Source organism: Colobus angolensis, unplaced genomic scaffold, assembly GCF_000951035.1.
Source record: "Colobus angolensis palliatus isolate OR3802 unplaced genomic scaffold, Cang.pa_1.0 Scaffold53, whole genome shotgun sequence".
In the NCBI taxonomy this organism is placed as follows: Eukaryota; Metazoa; Chordata; class Mammalia; order Primates; family Cercopithecidae; genus Colobus; species Colobus angolensis.
In genome coordinates this window covers 4,006,581-4,026,364 of record NW_012118821.1, presented here as the reverse complement: position 1 = coordinate 4,026,364, position 19,784 = coordinate 4,006,581, and the positions used below count along the sequence as shown (strand labels likewise).

At 40.8% G+C, this 19,784-nt stretch overlaps 1 protein-coding gene across 4 annotated transcripts in view; it reads right to left on the bottom strand.

Annotated features, from left to right (window-relative positions):
• YWHAQ (tyrosine 3-monooxygenase/tryptophan 5-monooxygenase activation protein, theta) overlaps positions 1 to 19,784 on the bottom strand; it is a 48,719-nt gene that overhangs the window by 28,565 nt on the left and 370 nt on the right. For 2 of the 4 annotated variants that reach the window (XM_011960924.1, XM_011960922.1), the window contains exon 2: positions 19,289 to 19,664. In XM_011960924.1, the coding sequence (XP_011816314.1) occupies positions 19,289 to 19,582 (294 nt within the window). In that variant the 5' untranslated portion in view covers positions 19,583 to 19,664. Of the gene's footprint in view, positions 1 to 19,288; positions 19,779 to 19,784 lie in introns of those variants that run through there. The other 2 variants (XM_011960925.1, XM_011960923.1) reach the window with 1 other exon arrangement.

The window sequence follows — 19,784 nt, the reverse complement described above, 5'->3', positions numbered from 1 at the left end:
GCCTCCCAAAGTGCTGGAATTACAGGCATGAGCCACTGCGCCCATCCCTGTTTCTGTATTACTTATTTCTACTAATTATTCTCTCACCCTCTGATCTCCCAGCCACCTAGGTTCATCCACACTACCTCTGAGTTTTCACTCTCCATTTCCCATTCCACTACGAGCTGCCAAAGTCCTACTGATTTCACCATTGTCACAGTATTTTTGAAAATCTATCTCTCAGTATCATGCCTATTTCTATTACCCAAGTTAACCATATCATTTCACTTCTACTACTCCAATAATCTAACTGATCTACCAGGTTTTTGGGTTCTTCTTTCTCGGATCCAGTTTACACCTTGCTGCCAGATTAATCTTAAATTCCACTGCGGGCATGTTAACTCCTGCTCAAAACCCTCAATAGCCTGTTAAAGGATAAACTTAAAGCCAGACATTGTCCTGCAGACTCAAGGTCCTGCAGAATCAGACCCTAACCTAGAGCTTCCAGGTAATTTAAATGGTAAAGAGATATTGATCCCCTCAGTCACCACAACAGCAGGGTGAGAAATCCATTTTCCTCTGTACTATACAAATACGGTTATTCTGTGTGCCATTACACAAAAGGAGTTGGGAAGCAATCTCCTGACTGACATCAACCTTATGTCTATTATGACCTTTTCTGGACCAGTAGGAGGAATGTGGAGCAACAATAAAGTGCCTCACAAAAACATAAGTGGCACTCTAAGAAGTAACATATATAAGTATTCTTTATGTCAGGATGCTAGGAATACAGCAGGTACTGGGAGGAAAGTTTAAAAAGCAACACTGTAAATATCTCCAGCACTACTCAAAGATAAAGCCACCTGAGCCCATGAATACAGTCTTTCAACAGTAAGGCAGCTACACTGAGGCTAGATGCAGCACTATTAAGAGTGACTGGTCATTAAAGTCATCCAACTACAGCCTCTTGTTGATTTCTGTGTTCACCACACAATCTTCTAGTGGTAATTTGGGTCCTCCTGTACATTTACCAAAAAACAATAAACACGGTTCGATCATGTCTCTTTCCCTGACTTAATCCTTGCAGCTCCTCTCTCAACAGACCAACAAATTAGATATGGGAGCCCATAAGGATGAGGGAGGGGACAAACCCTTAACCATGAATGTACACTACTATTTTACTCACCTAGCACCCTACTACCTCTTCCTTATCCTGATAAGAGGGAAAATCCTTCAAAAATATATATTTTAAAAAATTTTATTGGGCCTTCATATGGAGCACTCATTAATGTGAATATGCCTTTCTGGATGAAAAAGGATTAACATCAGTGCACAGACTAAAAATCACATTGCATAAAAGATTTTCAAACTTTTGAGATTTAAGTCTAAAAGGAACAAAAAAGGCATAAAACCCAATACTAGCTGGAATATTTGTCTAATTAATGTCATGAATTAAACAATAAGTTGTCATGATGTCAGAGAATATGGGCTCCTCACACTTACTGGGATATGTGCCACTGTAGTTATAGTGAAAGCAACAATAAGCCAAAGGGTAGGTAGTCTATGCAATCAAGTGGTTTATTATTTTTCTGGGCTAAAGAAAATAAGGAGCTAAAACCGACAGGATAAATAGGCAAAAGAGAAAGGGAAGCAGCAGATGAAGAAAATTCAAGATTCTAAATACAAAGAAGCATTATCTCCATGACCCAAATATTTCTCAACATCTTTTCCCAGTCCATCTGATCTCTAGCCACCACCATCCCACAACCCAGGGAAAATTACATACAGTAATATTGCTATCAACATCTGCTACAGCACAATGGTGTCTTACAGGGAAAGGGACAGCCTTTTTGTGAGCACAGTATTACCTCGCCCCTGATCCAAACAATTAACCACGTAAAAAAAAATAAAGATGTAGTTGAGGAAAAATGTTCATCCTATCTTCCAACTCAGGTACTGAGGTGCTGTGACTGCAGTGGTGAAGATACCTAACAGAAAGATGGCAGCCTCTGATAAGTCATGGGACAATAAAGTAAGGGTATGTGTGAGCTGCAATGTGCCAGTATTAGAGAAAATCAGAGTTTTTGTTCTTTCACTTCATCCAATGCAGCTTAACCAATTCCCAATGTTATTAGCAATAAACATAATGTCCAGTCTCTGACCTCCTATGTTATATCCCCACGTTTGAGCAGCTGGATACTGAGTGGCCATAACTGCAACATAAAATGTTCTACCTTCTACTCCAAGATTCCCAGGATGTTCAGGTTTGGAAGAAAAGTTTAATACCTCCACTGGTAACACACACTACCTTTCCAATCTGTCAATCTGCATTAAAAACAATTACACATATATCACCATCATTTAGCAACATTTCCAGGACAGTGCTACAAAAAGAACAAGTCAAATAAATGCCAATGTCTATACATACTTTATTCCCCTTAGAGAATTTACAATTTACTAGCACCCATGAGCTGTTTTAGCTACTGATTTGGGAAGGACATCAGTTTTAGTCATTAATTTGGGGAGGAAAAGGACAAATCATAATGAGGAAACAAAGAACTTTCCTTAAAATCGGGGGGAAAGTCAAATCTTGGTCTGGTCATAAAGTAATCAAAATGGACAGACATCCTGATACTTAACAGAAAGGATGTTCCCTCAAACAAAATTAGGTCAAAATTGCCTTGCTAACTTAGTATATATGGGTCAAGTTTTGCTATATCCTAAGAAGACTACTAAAGATAGAAAACGGTTTATACTAGCAAGGACACAATTATACTTTGATTTGAGCTTTGCCTTTTCTATATGGCAAACTGAATTAAGCCACTACTACATTATAGAAATTATGTTATTATTTACAGGCTAACTTTTCCATTTATAACTAACACATCCCATATACATTTATCTCTGCAGCTGAAGTATATACAACCCCTTCCTGCCTCTAGTCTATCAGTTCTGTTATGGGATACAAAGGGAAGAACAGAGTCAACAGGAATTTAAGAGCCTATGGTGAAGAAAATTATTTTGCATTTACAACTAAACTTATATGAGTTACTGATCATATTCAAATGAACCCCCAGGGACAACATAAAAACCCTGGAAATGAAGTAGTGTTTAATAGTACATAAAGGAAAAAAGAAAGATGAAGTCCTTATTCTTATGCCCTTACAGCTTACCAATACTGATCTGAATTGGGCATAATTTACTTTGGGGGCAGTCACAAGAGCAACTTAGGAAACTGGTAAACTCCAGACAATATAGAACCGAACTGGGTCGGCCAGGTGCAGAGGCTCACGCCTGTAATCCCAGCACTTTGGGAGGCTGAGGAGGGCAGATCACGAGCTCAGGAGATCAGGACCATCCTGGCTAACACGGTGAAACCCCGTCTCTACTAAAAAAAAATACAAAAACTTAGCTGGGCATGTTGGCGGGCACCTGTATAGTCCCAGCTAGTCAGGAGGCTGAGGCAGGAGAATGGCGTGAACCCGGGAGGCGGAGCTTGCAGTCAGCAGAGACCGTGTGCCACTGCACTCCAGCCTGGGGACTCCATCTCAAAAAAAACGAACTGAACTGGGTCTCACTACCAAACTTAGTGAAAAAGAAGACACTACAGAGGCCGGGCGCAGTGGCTCAAGCCTGTAATCCCAGCACTTTAGGAGGCCGAGACGGGCGGATCACGAGATCGGGAGATCGAGACCATCCTGGCTAACACGGTGAAACCCCGTCTCTACTAAAAAATACAAAAAAACTAGCCGGGCGAGGTGGCGGGCGCCTGTAGTCCCAGCTCGGGAGGCTGAGGCAGGAGAATGGCGTGAACCCGGGAGGCGGAGCTTGCAGTGAGCCAAGATCCGGCCACTGCACTCCGCCTGGGCGACGGAATAAGACTCTGTATAAAAAAAAAAAAAAAAAAGAAGACACTATATAAACATAATCACACATTCTCATACAGGGTAGAAAATTAGAGCAGGCTGGTCCAAAGGTAATGAGTTATCTTGATTGCTCAGTCAGTTACAAATCAAACTCCTTGCTCCACTCTTCCCCCTTCTCACTACTGCACTTGACTACTCTTAAAAAGAATTTTTTTTTTAATTCAGAAAGTAATAAAAAGGAAAAAAAAAAAAGAACTAGAGCAAAGGTAAGAAAGTAAGCAATAGAGGAGAGAACCATAGGTAGTTTCATGTGGTTGGAGGACAGAGGGAACAATGAGTGAGAAAGGAGGCTGAAGAAAAACGCTGGAAGGTCTTAGAGGTCCTCTCAGGGAACCCAAACTCCATCTTACATGGTAATGATTGAGTGAAGAAGCAGTAATTATTCCCTCCCCAAGTCTTTATGAGCAATACCAGTATGTTAAAACAGATAAAAGGGAGCACACTGGTTGAAGGGTATATATATTTAAAGCCTAGATTCTTCCCCATTTACATACAAGAGAATTCAGATAAAGGAGAGATGATCTCAGAAGAATAGGGTCCTGTAAAGGAGGGCTCTAAAATGAAAGGCAGTAGAACTGAAAGAACACGTTTCTAGAAAAGGAGAATTGAGTTTCACAGCTAACAAGCTGTGGAACTGAGTAAATTAACATGCCTCAATTTCTTTACAACGTCCTTACCCATGTCTTATCTATCCATAACTGCACACTGGATGGTGCTAGGTAACAGAATTGAAAAGTATTAACAAGCTATAATTTGTAACTATAGAATGTAATGGTACCCAAATTGCATTTCATAGGATGGGTGTGATTTCAGCATGTAGAAAGGGAGAGGAAATACATTACAGTAGAGTAATGGAAACAAAATACAGTGCTGCCAACTTGACTAGACCACAGGGAACAGAGAAATCCTGAGTTTTCCTTATACCCAATTAGCTCTGATTATATTTTCTGTGAGAATTTCAGATCAAGGATAAATGAATTGTTATTTCAACAAATGGTGCCAAGGCAACTAGATATCCACATGCAAAAAGAATAAAATTGGACCTTTTCCTCACTCCATATGCAAAAAGGAACTCAAAATGGACTAAAGACCTAAACACAGGAGCTAAAATGATAAAATTTAGAAAAAATCCTAAGTATGTATTTTCATGACCTTAGAGTAGGCAATGGTTTTTTAGATCTTACACCAAAAATACAAGCAACCAAAAAAAAAAAGGACTTCAAAATTAACAATGTTTCTGCTTCAAAGGACACTAACAAGACAATCTACAGAACGGGAGAAAAACATCTGCAAATTATGTACCTGATAAAGGTCTAGTATCCAGAATATATTAAAAAAAAAAAAAAAAAGATTACAACAATGATAAAAACACAAATAACCCAATTTTAAAAACGAGCAAAGGATTTGAACAGACATTTCTCCAAAAAACATATATTAAAGGTCAATAAGTACATGATACCATTTCATATCCACCAGGATTGGTGAGGATGTAGAGAAATTGGAACTCTCTTACACTGTGGTGGGAATGTAGAATAGTATAGCCACTTTGGAAAACAATCTGGCAGTTCCTAAAACATTAAACAGGTACATACACAAGAGAAATGAAAACATGCCCATGCAAATTATCACAGCAGCATTATTCTTAACAGCCTAAAGATGGAAGCAACCCAAATATGTCCATCGATGGACAAATAGATTTAAAGAGTATTTCTATACAGTGTAATATTATTCAGCCACAAAAAAGCACAAAATTCTGTTACATTTTTCTACATAAACATTATGCAAAATGAAATAAATCAGACACAAAAAGACAACTATTCTGTAATTCCACTTACATGAGGTACCTAGAGTAGTCAAATTCATAGAAAGTAGAATGGTGGTTGCCAGGGGGGAATGGGGAGCGTTTGTTGAACGGGTATAGAGTTTCAGTTTTGCAAGATGAAGAGTTGCAGAGATGGATGGTGGTGATGGTTACCAGTTGCATTGCACAACAAAATGAATGTACTTGATACCACTGAACTGTTGTAGCTTAAGAAGGGTTAAAATGCTAACTTTTATGTTACGTGTCTCTTACCACACAACAAGAGTTTTATTTAAAAAAGGTCAGGTATGTGGCTCACATTTGTAATTCCTGCACTCTGGGAGGCCACGCAGGAGGATCATCTGAGCCCAGGAGTTTGAGACCAGCATGGGTAACAAAGTGAGACCCCGTCTCAAAAAAATTAGCTGAGGGTGGTGGTGTACACCTGCAATCCCAGCTATTTGGGAGACTGAAGTAGGAGGATCCCTTGAGCCCAGCAGTTTGAGGATGCAGTGAGTCATGATTATGCCATTGTACTCCAGCCTGGGTGACAGAGTGAGAGCCCCTGCCAAAAGAAAAAAAGAAGTTCTGATGCAAGCTTCAGCACAAATAAACCTTGAGGGCATTAGGCTAAGTGAAAGAAGCCAGACACGAAACACTACATATTATATGATTCTGTTTACATGAAACATCCAGAAGAGGCAAATCTATAGGGATAGAAAGCAGATTAGTGGTTGTCAGGAGCTGAGGTAAGGGGAGATGGTGAATGACTATTAATGGATATAGAATTTCTTTTTGTGGTAATGAAAATGTTCTGGAATTAATGATGACTGCACAACTTTCTGAATAAACTAAAAACCACAGAATCATATTTAAAAAGGTAAAATGTAATGTATTTGAATTAAATTTAATTTAAAAATATATGTAAACTGACACTCCAAGTTTTTAAATGGGACAACAAAAAACAAGATAGAAAGCTTCTCTAATAAGGACAGTATCTGCAACTAAGCCAAATTATTTTGTAAACATTTCTTTGAAACTTTAAGGAAAGGAGATCATTAAGTTTCCTTAGAGAAATGAATTCCAAAGAGGGAAATTATTTATGTAGCAATCATCACTATGACTTTTAAATATATGTGCCTATACTTTTTAGAGTTGTCTTTGTTTCACTTTGTTTTTTGAGACAGAGACTTGCTTTGTCACCCAGGCTTGAGTGAAGTGGCAGGAAGACGATCACTGCAGCCTAAACCTCCTGGGCTTAAGCGATCCTCTTTCCTCAACCGCCAGTTAGCTCACAGGCACACACCACATCCCCAGCCAATGTCTTGATTTTGTTTTTTGTTTTTTTTTTGGTAGAGACAGCATCTCACACTTTGTTGCCCGGGCTGGTCTTGAACTCCTGGACTCAAGCAATCCTTCCGTGCTGGCCTCCCAAATTGCTGGGGTTATAGGTGTGAGCCACCCTGCCCAGACTATGTTTATTTTAGAAGTTTAAAATGACAAACAAAAATAACACTCTAGACAAAACGATGGCGAACACGTATTAAATGAGAAATAGTTCAGGGCTTTTATAAATTTGTGACCTCCACCCCTCCCCTTAGTCCTTTTTCTCCATAAACTCTAATTATAAATTCTACTACCACAGGAAAAAAGAGGAATACATCCTTCTGAAAAAATAATATTTGAGAATCTATACTAATAATCTTAGTGGGTCCTTTAAAGACTCAACAGACTTGGGGGCTAAATATGTTGCTTTGGTGTCCTGATATAAACTTAAAAGAAAACTATAGTTTTATCAATAGATAAAATAAGTTTATGAACATCTATCAGACCATTTTAATTACAAGCAGAAATGCTCAGTAACCTGTCCTGGACAAAAAATAAATCACTAAGTGCTTTCTGTTATCTGTATAAGAAGGATCACCTTCCCAGAGATGTACAGCTGACTGTAAACAACAAAACAGAGGTATACAACCTTAAATCCTACCTGCTGAGTTATTCAAACTGCATCAATGTACACTACACTATTTAAAACAGCAACAAACAAGACCTAAAAAACCCTAATGAGAAATATGGTAATACCAGGCCGGGCACGGTGGCTCAAGCCTGTAATCCCAGCACTTTGGGAGGCCGAGACGGGCGGATCACGAGGTCAGGAGATCGAGACCATCCTGGCTAACACTGAGAAACCCCGTCTCTACTAAAAAATACAAAAAACTAGCCGGGCGAGGTGGCGGCGCCTGTAGTCCCAGCTACTCAGGAGGCTGAGGCAGGAGAATGGCGTAAATCCGGGAGGCAGAGCTTGCAGTGAGCTGAGATCCGGCCACTGCACTCCAGCTGGGGAGACAGAGCGAGACTCCGTCTCAAAAAAAAAAAAAAAAGAGAAATATGGTAATACCAAAAAAGATATTAAATGTTTAAATGTTATATGTGTGCTTGAGCCCAGGAGGCAGAGGTTGCAGTGAACTGAGATTGTGCCCCTACATCCCAGCCTGGGAGACAGAGGGAGACCCCGTTTCAAAAAAGAAAAAAAAAAAAAAGAGTTATATGTAAGAAAATTAAAAATATATTAAAAATTTAATTATGTAAAAAGTAACGTAAACAGAGCATAGCTGTATTTAACGGGATATTCTATCCTTCCAAATGGTGGTCTCTGCAATCAGGCCCCAAATAATCAAGAGTATTTTAAACCTGTAATGTAACCTTTCCAACCTCTTCACTAATCCATCAGAATCCCAAGAGGGCAAACACTAGCAGTGAAGATCTAAAAAGCATATTCCCAAATTACTTACTGGAAATAGTTCCAGGCTGAAAGATCAGAACACCTAGTATAAATATGTTTAACTGCAGATGTTTAACAACTGCAGTTTTTTAAAGAGCAAAAATTCTGTGAGCCGCATTCAATTAATGTTTGGTGGAATGTACAAAACAAAAGGGAAAATGGAGTACTAATTATTGAAGAACAACATCAGTAAGAGTTTATCAAGAATAAAATGTCTAATCTGATGATCCGTATAGCTTATGGCTTTAAAGCATTTTCATACACTTCTCCATTTATTTTCTCTAATCACCACAACATGACATTCACAATCTATGACCATGCTTTAAGAAAGCATTTAAATTTAAGTAAGTTCTTATCGTCATGGTCTCATCACTTGCACCATTATTTTTCCATTTCTCTAAGTAAAGCCCGTAGCAAACATACAGGAGAGAGAATGTTCAAATGAGGAGTATTTTACAGAATATGTATTTAGTACCACACTGTGCCAAACCCAAATGGATACTGTAGCAAAAAATCCAGATGACAAAAAGATCATGAAATACTACTTATCTGGACAGAAAAACATGTAAACTGACAATCAAAGGTTGGTATGAAGACAAGTTTCACTGATAAATATTTTGACCAAAGCTGGTTAAAAGCTAACCTGACTTACTACCTCCAAAAGCTGTGGATTTTCAAAACCTAAAAGCAACCAGCTCTGAAAGACCATTATCCGTATTTTTCATGGATGTTAACTCTGCTTTTTGGTCAGGTATTGGGAGGGGCAAGTGAAGAGATTAACTTCATATTATCCTTCTCAACACAAGGAAGCAGAAAGACATTCCAACATACCAGTTCTTTAGCTGGTTTCCAGGAATTAACAGGGACTTTTATTACCCAATGTCTAATATCAACTATTCTCCTTTCTTCATTATCACATCTGTGATTTTCCTGGTCTTCAAACCTATATTCCTAGGGATAAGATGGTGTGAAGGGGCAGAGAAATGGGAAGGGTGGGGAAGGTTTTACAAATTTCATTATCACCACATATGATGACTCCTCAGAAAATAAACTCTCAATCACCCAACCACAGTAATAAAATTCTTGTGGAACAGCAGTTCTATTAACTTCAGTAATTAAATTCCCATAGAGCAAAATATAGTCTGGGAACCCCTAGAGGTCTCCCCTATACCCTTTGTGGGGTGGAGAGAAGACAAAGTAAAATCACTTTCATAATTCTAAGATGATATTTGCTTTTTTCCCACTGTCATTTTCTCACAACTGGAGTTTTCCAGAAGCTACAAGAGGTGTGATGCTACAACAGGTTGAATGAAAAGCAATGCTGCTATTCTCATTCAATTTTTTGTTAAAGTTATTTTATTTTCTAAAAAGGGGTTCTGAGATCAAGTTTGTGAACCACTGTCCTAGAGTATGGCCAATTGAGAGGTCTTACACAGCATCTGGTAACTCCATCAATCTACTTAGCACTCATCACCCAAACCAAAAAGTGATGGTGCCAGTCATGTCTCCTAAGTGGGGATCAAAACCTTTCTATACATTCTCATATCTTGAGGACAACAAGACACAGGCTACACTATCTTCTTGCTATATGTATTAAAGACTCTCAACCAGTGATGTGAAATATCATAACACCCAATACATGGCAACCAACAATTACAGTGAATACCCATATACCCACCACCTGGATCCTACCATTAACCTTTTGCCATCCTTGCTTTATCAGATATCCATCCATTTCTAGCAGTTATAAACTGAAGACATCAGTACATACATATCACTAGTTTTTTCTTTCAAAGCAAAATTTACATACAAAATGCACAAATCTTGGGTGCACATTTGCTGAGTTTTGATGAATGTATAAAACTCAAACCCATATCAACTAAAGAATACAATTATCCATTCTACTATAAAGACACACGCATATGTATGTTTATTGTAGCACTATTCATAATAGCAAATACTGGGAACCAACTCAAATGCCCATCAATGATAAACTGAATCAAGAAAATGTGGCACATATACACCATGGAATATTATGCAACCATAAAAAAAGGATGAGTTCATGTCCTTTGCAAGGACACAGATGAAGCTGGAAACCATCATTCTCAGCAAACTATCACAAGATCAGAAAACCAAACACCGCATGTTCTCACTCATAAGTGAGAGTTGAACAATGAGAACACATGAACACAAGGAGGGCAACATCACACACCGGGGCCTGTCGGGGGGTGGGGGGCTAGGGGAGGAATAGCATTGGAGAAATACCTAATGTAGATGACGGGCTGACTGGTGCAGCAAACCACCATGGCACGTGTATACCTATGAAAAAAACCTGCACGTTCTGCACATGTATACCAGAACTTAAAAGTATTAAAAAAAAAAAAAATACAATTATCTTAGAAGCCTGCCCCTTCCCAATCAATCTCTGCCTATTCTCCCACAGAGGTCGTTATTCCTGATCTTTCTTTTTCCTACCATAAACAAGTTGTGTTTGTTCTAAAATTTCATATAAATGGAATCACACACACTATGTACTTTTCCATGCAGAGTTTCTTTCACCTAGCATGTTTCTGAAATTCATTCACGCTGTAGTATCAGTGGTCCGTTCCTTTTTTTTTTTTTTTGACATGGAGTCTCAATCTGTTGCCCAGGTTGGAGTGCAGTGGCCGGATCTCAGCTCACTGCAAGCTCCACCTCCCGGTTTACGCCATTCTCCTGCCTCAGTAGCTGGGACTACAGGTGCCCGCAACCTCGTCCGGCTAGTTTTTGTATTTTTTAGTAGAGACAAGGTTTCACCGGGTGAGCCAAGATGGTCTCGATCTCCTGACCTTGTGATCCGCCCGTCTTGGCCTCCCAAAGTGCTGGGATTACAGACTTGAGCCACCGCGCCCAGTGGTCCGTTTCTTTTTAATGCTGAGTAGTATTCCACTTGTATATACACCAGTGTTTATCAGTTTTCCTACTAGTGGATTATTTCTAGTTTTCTGCTCTTAGAATAAAGCTGTTATTAACATTCTTGTACCTATGCGTCTTGGCCCCATGTATCATTCCCTCTCGTGTAAACACCTAAGAGTGGAATTTCTAGGGGAGGAAAAACTTGTAATGGGAAATTTTAAAGGTACACAGGAGAACAGAGAATGGTACAATGAATTCCAATTAAAGCCAGCTGCAACTATATTACTTCATAGACACTCCTGTTTCATCTGTATTCCCCCAATTACTTTGAAGTCCTAGGTATTATCATCATTTTGTCTTTAAATACTCAATATGCAAACAATGCTTTAAAATCTAGTAATTTATCATAAAATGTTTATCACTGACTTACCTATAGATTAAGAGTTTAAAGTAGCAATTGATAAACCTGTCTTCTCTTCACATCTTTTAAATGATGCCTCTCTACCAGCCCCTTGATACCCAGAAAGTCAATGGTATAAACTCAGATACATTTTCTGTTGCCATTTGGAAACAATTAGTGCTAAATACAAAAATTGGTCTTAACGACAAAAATAGAGAACATTAACACAGCCAACAGCCAACCAGATTTCCCAACTGCCAAACCAACACCTTGACTCAACTAATCCCATGCCATGCTATGTTCTAAATGAAACTACATGAGACTTAAACTTGCTTGTGCTGGAAAGGGTTAGGGGAAATGAATGGCCTTCTCAACCACTGCTGATGACAGCGTACACGCATACCTTTTCAGAGAGCTATTTGGAAAAAAATGCAAATCTTTTGATTTGGAAATTCCACTTCCAAGAACTTAAGTAAATCCTAGCATAAAGCATGCAACAACGATCTTCTTCCCAGTGTTGTTTGGAGAAAAACTGTTTACAACCTAAATGTTCACCACTGGGTTAAAAGTCTGAACCACGGCCGGGTGCAGTAGCTCACTCCTGTAATCCCAGCACTCTGGGAAGCAGAGGCGGGAGGATCACCTGAGGTCGGGAGTTTGAGACCAACCTGACCAAGAGGGAGAAACCTCGTCTCTACTAAAAATACAAAATTAGCTGGGTGTAGTGGTGCATGCCTGTAATCCCAACTACTTGTGAGGCTGATGCAGGAGAATTGCCTGAACCCAGAGGCAGAGGTTGAGGTGAGCCGAGATTGCGCCACTGCACTCTAGCCTAGGCAACAAGAGCGAAACTCCATCACAAAAAGAAAAAAGAAAGTCTGAATCACATATGCCAAGCTACTATGATGGAGGGGAGTATATTTGCCCTTCATCAATTTTCACTGCATTTATAGATTTCAATACAATTGCAGTCTGTGCAAAGTTTTTAAAAGAGCAAATCTCAAGGCTTTGGAGACAGCTACGAAGAGGTGGCACTTTGAAAATATAGGATCCAGCCAGACCCAGTGGTTCACACTTGTAATCTCAGCCCTCTGGGTGGATTGCTTGAGCTCACGAGGAGTTCAAGACCAGCCTGGATAACATGGCAAAACTTCATCTCTACAAAAAATACAAATTAGCCAGGCAAGTGCCTGTAGTCCCAGCTACTCTGGATGCTGAGGTGGGAGGATGGCTTGAGCCTGGGAGGTGGAGGTTGCAGTGAACCCAGATGGCGCAACTGCACTCCAGCTCAGGCCACAGAGCCAGACTCTGTCTCAAAAATAAAAACAATCAAACCAAATCAAACAAAAAATAGGACCCGCTGAATAACTTTCAGTAAGGTGAACTGTAGAGTTTAACAGCATACACACAATAATGACAAGGGGAAAAATAACAAGTCTAGCTAGACAAGAGGTTCAGGTAAGATACCAACACGTTAGGAAGAAATCAAAGGACAGCATGACACAATCCAATACAATTTAGTACAGCTCATTTTATTTACGGTCTAATCCAAGGTGTTCTCAACCTTGGCATTATTGGCACTGGGGGCGGGTCCTTTGCTGGGGAATGTCCTGTGCACCGCATGTTTAGTAGCATTCAGGCCTCCACCCACCAGCCATGAGCAGCACCTTCCTTCCTCAAGTCTGAACCCAAAATGCTTCCAGATGTTGCCAAAATTCCACTGGGGGCAGTGGGGAGTGGGTAAAAATCACCTGGTTGGGTAACACGGATTTAACCTTAAACTTACAATATATTTTTTTTTTTTTTTTTTGAGACGGAGTCTCACTCTGTCGCCCAGGCTGGAGTGCGGTGGCCGGATCTCAGCTCACTGCAAGCTCCGCCTCCCGGGTTCCCGCCATTCTCCTGCCTCAGCCTCCCGAGTAGCTGGGACTACAGGCGCCCGCCACCTCGCCCGGCTAATTTTTTGTATTTTTTAGTAGAGACGGGGTTTCACCGTGTCAGCCAGGATGGTCTCGATCTCCCGACCTCGTGATCCGCCCGTCTCGGCCTCCCAAAGTGCTGGGATTACAGGCTTGAGCCACCGCGCCCGGCCTCCACTTTATTTTTTTTAGACAAGAGTTTTGCTCTGTCGCCTAGTCTGGAGTGCAATGGCACAATCTTGGCTCACTGCAATCTCTGTCTCCCCAGTTCTAGCAACTCGCCTCAGCCTCCCAAGTAACTGGGATTATAGGTGCCCGCCACTACGCCAGGCTAACTTTTTGTACTTTTAGTAGAGACAGGGTTTCGCCATGTTGCCCAGGCTGGCCTCCAACTCCTGACCTCAGGTCATCCACCTGCCTCAGGCTCCCAAAGTGCCACGATTACAGGCATGAGCCACTGTGCCCAGCCCATTTCAGTCTTTAAAAAACAACAACAAAAAAAACCCTGGCCAGGCATGTCTCTACTAAAAATACAAAAAAATTAGTCAGGCATGGTGGTCATGCCTGTAATCCCAGCTACTCGGGAGGCTGAGGGAGGAGAACTGCTTGAACCCAGGAGATAGAGGTTACAGTGAGCTGAGATGGTGCCACTGCACCCCAGCCTGGGTGGCAGAGCAAGATTCCATCTCAAAAAAAACCACCCAACTCCCCCTGTCCCCAAAACTCTTGCCTCTAAGCAGCCTACAATCTAAAGGCAAAACCCTCAATGTCAATGAGTTTTTAAATCTTATTACAGTATTGTGTGTATAAGAAAGTCTTCAATATTACAGACTGGGAGTTTTGCCCATCACAGATCTACCTTCCTTCCTCATTAGAAGCATTAAATGTCTTGTATTTATTAAAATGCACAAATTCCTCAAAACAGAAATTCACATCATGGTCTTAAGTGAGCTACCACGCACTTAGGGCCTACTGTGGTCCATGTCATAAGCAGTTACGCCACTTGGGTTCAAATCCTTGCTCTTACCACTTACTAGCTTTATAATCTTGACCACATTACTAACTTCTTTACGCCTCATTCTCCTCAACTGTGAAACAGAAATACTATCAACCTACCTTAGGGGAGCAAAGTGAGTATAAAATGCTTAAAATAGTGTTTAGTGTGCAGTGAATGCCTGGTAAATGTCAATTATGAGCCATTATTCTAACTACAAGTCTATAAAAACAGGCACCATCATCATCAATTTACAGAAGAATGTGAGAGATTAAGAAATTTGCCAGTGTCCATGAAACTAAAAGGTAATGGAGCAATGATTCAAAAACTGATTCAGAGTCCATACTTTTTCCACTATGTCAATAAAATCACATTCAGATTCATTAACTATGAAGAAAAACGTATCAGTCTTACTCAAAAATAATGACCAGCATATGACATTTTTTTATTGAGATTAAATTTAAACACAACTAAATTCAAGCATATTACTCAATTAAGGTTACAAAGCTTTTACACTAAGACAGACAACTTTCAGAGATTCTCTACATATTATTTTAACTGACTCTTATTTTTAAAAATCATAATATGCACTTTAGTTTCTGAACTTGTTTATGCATTATGCTGAAGCAATTTACTGAAATTCTACTAGAACTGATGTACAGGAGAGGATAATATGATGTTTAAGATAGAAATTATCTTGTATACATTCACACTGCCTGGTTCTTATTCCAAGGTCACTGACTTTGTAAATGACAGATTTTGTTCCCAAGTCCAGACGGGGCTTTGTGAACCCCTCTTAACTTTTTCCATTTGCCCTTTCCTCACACCCAAGTTCTTCTTAATGACTCCTAAACATCTTACCTGTAATACTTAAGCCCAGGATTTTTGTTTTCAGACAAGAGTCTCACTCTGTGGCCCAGGCTGGAGTGCAACCTTCACCTCCCAGATTCAGGCGATTCTCCTGCCTCAGCCTCCCAAGTAGCTGGGACTACAGGCATGTGCCACCACACCTGGCTAATTTTTTTGTATTTTTAATAGAGACAGGGTTTCACCATATTGGTCAGGCTGGTCTCCAACTCCTGACCTCAGGTGATCCACCGGCCCTGGCCTCCCAGTGTGCTGGGATTACAGGCATGAGCCACCACAGCCAAAGCCCAGTTTTTTTTGCCTAGATTTTGCTCTTCCCAACACTCAGTAAGATCACCAATGACTTCTGCTTCACTTCTTTCTGAAGCCATTTCACTGAAGTCACCAGTTTTCAACCTGTTATGTATTCTTCACATTCTTCAATCTGGACTTTAAAAATTACTCATTTAAGAGGTGGAAGGATGTCAGAGCAGAGCAGAATGGCTAGGACCTACTTACCCTACAGCCCCAAACTATGAGAACTGGGAGACTTAGAAAGTTTAGCCCAAAGTCTTCGGTTTTACAATGACACTGACAGACAGCTCTAACTGGATGAAATCTTCTCTAACTCCTCTCATCTTAGAGAGTTTGGTCCACTTATAGTTCCTTACTCTTGGATTTTAACTTTTTTCTGCTTCCACGGTTCAGTAACCTCTTTCAATACAATGATTATCAAAAGGGTTGAGAGTTGTTCACAGAGTTATTCTGAATACATGGTTCAGGTAATTCTGCCCCAATCTACTGTATGAAAGGGAAAGAAGAGGCTAAGAATATCTGCTCTTTTCTATCAAAATTTTGGCTATCCTTCATGTTACTTCTACTAGTCTTCTATAACCACCAAGTCAAGTCTCACTTCCTCCACACCAAATTTTTCTTCCTGTTCACCAAAGGAAAAAAAGAAAACCCTGTATTAGCATGCATGTTCAGAAACTTTAGGTTTTACTCTACTTTCCTAGACTCCTTATTAAATTACTAACTCATCAATTATCAGACTCTTGTTCACTTGTCTATCACTTCCTTGTCCATCAGTTCAGATCAGACTGGTTAGTTGGCACTCAAACCACAAATTCTAGATGCTGCTACGTGTACAGTGGTGGTTGACATCTGTAATCCCAGGACTTTGGGAGGCTAAGTCATGAGGACTGCTTGAGGCCAGAAGTTCAAGACCAGCCTGGGCATAACAAGACCCCATCTCTACAATAAATAAATAAATAAAACTTTAAAAAAAACTCCAGTTTCCCAACAACCAAATGAAGAAACCCCCTTACTCCAACCTTCTATAAATGATCATTCCTGCCTTCCTTTCCAGGCTTGTCTCTTGCAACAACTCTACACATGAACTCTGCTCCAGCCATGCCGACACATTGTTTCCTGAAAAAGCCCTATCCCAGATATTCAGGTATTCCTTCGGCCTTTAATACTGACACCTCCGCCAGCCTCTTTCCTCAATGTTCAGCCCCCAAAAACCTATCTTTGTGAAGCCTTTTCAAAGGTTTCTATTTCCTTCAGACTACACAGCACTGTGTTCATTAACCATCCGATGGGAATATTGTGTTATTTATGTTTGTGTGTCTCTCACATGCTCTCTAAATTATGAATCATCAGAGGGCAAAATCCACGATTCTGTTTTGTACTTCCCCATATTGCTTAGAGCACAATGCCTGGCACACAGAAAGCTCTTAATACAGTTGCCAACTTGAAAAAGTGCTTTCCCAAGATATATTTTTATAGGTTGGCCACCAAGCCCCAGTTAGCTTCTTATGTCATTTTATGAATATTTCATTTACGCCTTGGTGTCTCAGATTCATCAAACTAAACTATTCTATTTCTTCTCAGTATCTAAAAGAGACTGTCCTAAATTCAGGGGTTGTCCCCATTGAAATGGTCTGTATGAAAGTTCTATTCTAATGTCACCTGGTCTGTCTCTCAAGCTACGTATCAACTAAGCAAAACTCTTCCCCCACTAATGCCATCATAAAAATCAGAATTTATAAGAGCCACAAAATAAAACGAATATTCCTTCGGCTCAGAGTCACCTTGCTCGAGAAAAAGAAAAATCATGTGGTGATTCTGAATTGCTTCAAGATAACTAAATGAAAAGTAAAAAACTGAACAGAAAGAGATTGAAATATGCTGTGAGAGCACCCAAAATACATATACAGAAAACCTTAACATATGTAATTCTTGTGAGTCTTCCCTTGGTAACAGATAATGCTGTTAATAGCCATTACCATATGTTACTCAAGTTGAAGTCTACCATTACTTTCAAGTTGGCAAAATTTTTTAATACAAGCAATTCAGTCCAAAAAGCTTTCACAAGTGTTTCTTCAATGCCAAGCAGGGACTGGAAGCTAAGAGCACACGGATAAATACAACAAAGTTTTGACTTCATAAAGTAAACAATCTCAAGTTTTCTCCACTTTAGTACACACTCTGTCTACAATACTTTCTTTCCCCCTTTACCAGTTATTTCCATCAGCCATGATTTTGTCCGGATCGCCTGTCATCGTATTAGAAAAAGAGGTTAAAAAGGTTTCGTGGAATTTTTTTTTTTTAAACAAGGGGTGGGGAACATATTCCCTGCCCCACCATTCTGATGACATGAAGAAAGAAGGCTTCGGGGGTGGAGGAGGGGGCCAGGGAGAAATTATTTCTTCCACTCCCTTTTGAAAAAATCGCCAGTCTACTATGCTTGTCTATCAAAGCCCACCTAAAATATGATGTGCACAAACATATCAAAAATAAGTAGGCTTCTTGTAAAAGTGACACTTAAAGAAAGGCAAACCATATCAGATTCCTATTTTATCCATAGAAATGACTCTTTGCAGCACTGAAACATGTAAAAACACTTCTGGATATAATGTTGGTATTTCAATTTGAAAAACTTATCCTACGGATCAAAAGATCCGTGCAATGACAAAGCTAAAAATGTTCTCTCTCACTAATAAGGGTGAATCACAGCAGCCACCTACTCCACCCAACAATCGTCCTTGCTAAGACTGGACAGTTCAAAACCTGGAAAGCTTTCCTTGTCCGCTCCACACTAGAAACGAATTCACTTCCACACTAGTGTTTAAGCACAGCTGTGCAACAGCAAGGAAATGTTATTAAATGTTGAAATTTACCAGGACATTGTGTTCTTCAGATAGAGCTGTGCCCTTTTCACATTTACCGAACTCCCCTCCTCTCCTGTTTATGGGGGGTGGGAGGGAGCCCAACAGACACTCTTGCTTGAAAAATAAAGTCTCTGTTCAGATTTTCGAAGTAAGTTTCCATTACTGGGTTTGGGAAAAAATCCCTACTACATTGTCTAACAAAAAGGTGCCTGCGCCTTCTTTCAACTGCCTGAAGCCATTAGAGAGCTCACAGATCTCCCCGCACAAGAAACTTATAAAAGCCTTCCAGTCTCGCAGAGACCTACTTGGATTTTCCAAGTTCCATCGTTTGGTAGCTACCCAGCATCTGGGGGAAAGAAAAAAAAAAAAAAGAACTTATCCTTGGAAAACCGTCTTCTTGACTCTCAAGAACCGGAGAGGGACAGTAGGGAAGTCAGGGCTCACCTGAAACCGTCCACCTCGACAGACACTCCGGTAAGCCCCGGCTCACCTTTCTTTCCGTGCCCGCGAAACTCTCAATGAAAAGTATCGCACAAAAGGCCTCCCCTGCTCCCCGCGCCGAGGACTCACCAGGACCGTGGTGCAGATGGATCTCAGCTCGGACTCCACTTTCTCCCGATAGTCCTTAATCAGCTGCAACTTCTTGTCGGAGGTGTCGGTCTTCTGCTCGATGCTCGAGATGACCCTCCAGGCGGACCTGCGGCCTCCGACCACGTTCTTGTAGGCCACAGAGAGCAGGTTGCGCTCCTCGTTGGACAGCTCGGCGCCCTGCTCGGTCACTGCCTTCATGCAGGTGGCCATGTCGTCGTAGCGCTCGGCCTGCTCGGCCAGCTTGGCCTTCTGGATCAGCTCAGTCTTCTCCATGGCGGGCGCGGGGCCGGGGCCGGGGTGGAGGGCGAGGAGAGCTAGGGAGAGCGCCGACCCAGAGCGGGAGGAGCCTCGAGAGCTGCGGAGGGGCGGGGCGGCGAGGCGAGAACAAAAAGCAGGGAGCGCCGTCAGACAATGCAGCCCGCCGCCCGCTTTTGTCTCCCGCACATGCGGCCGCCGCTTGAATTTCCCTCTCCCC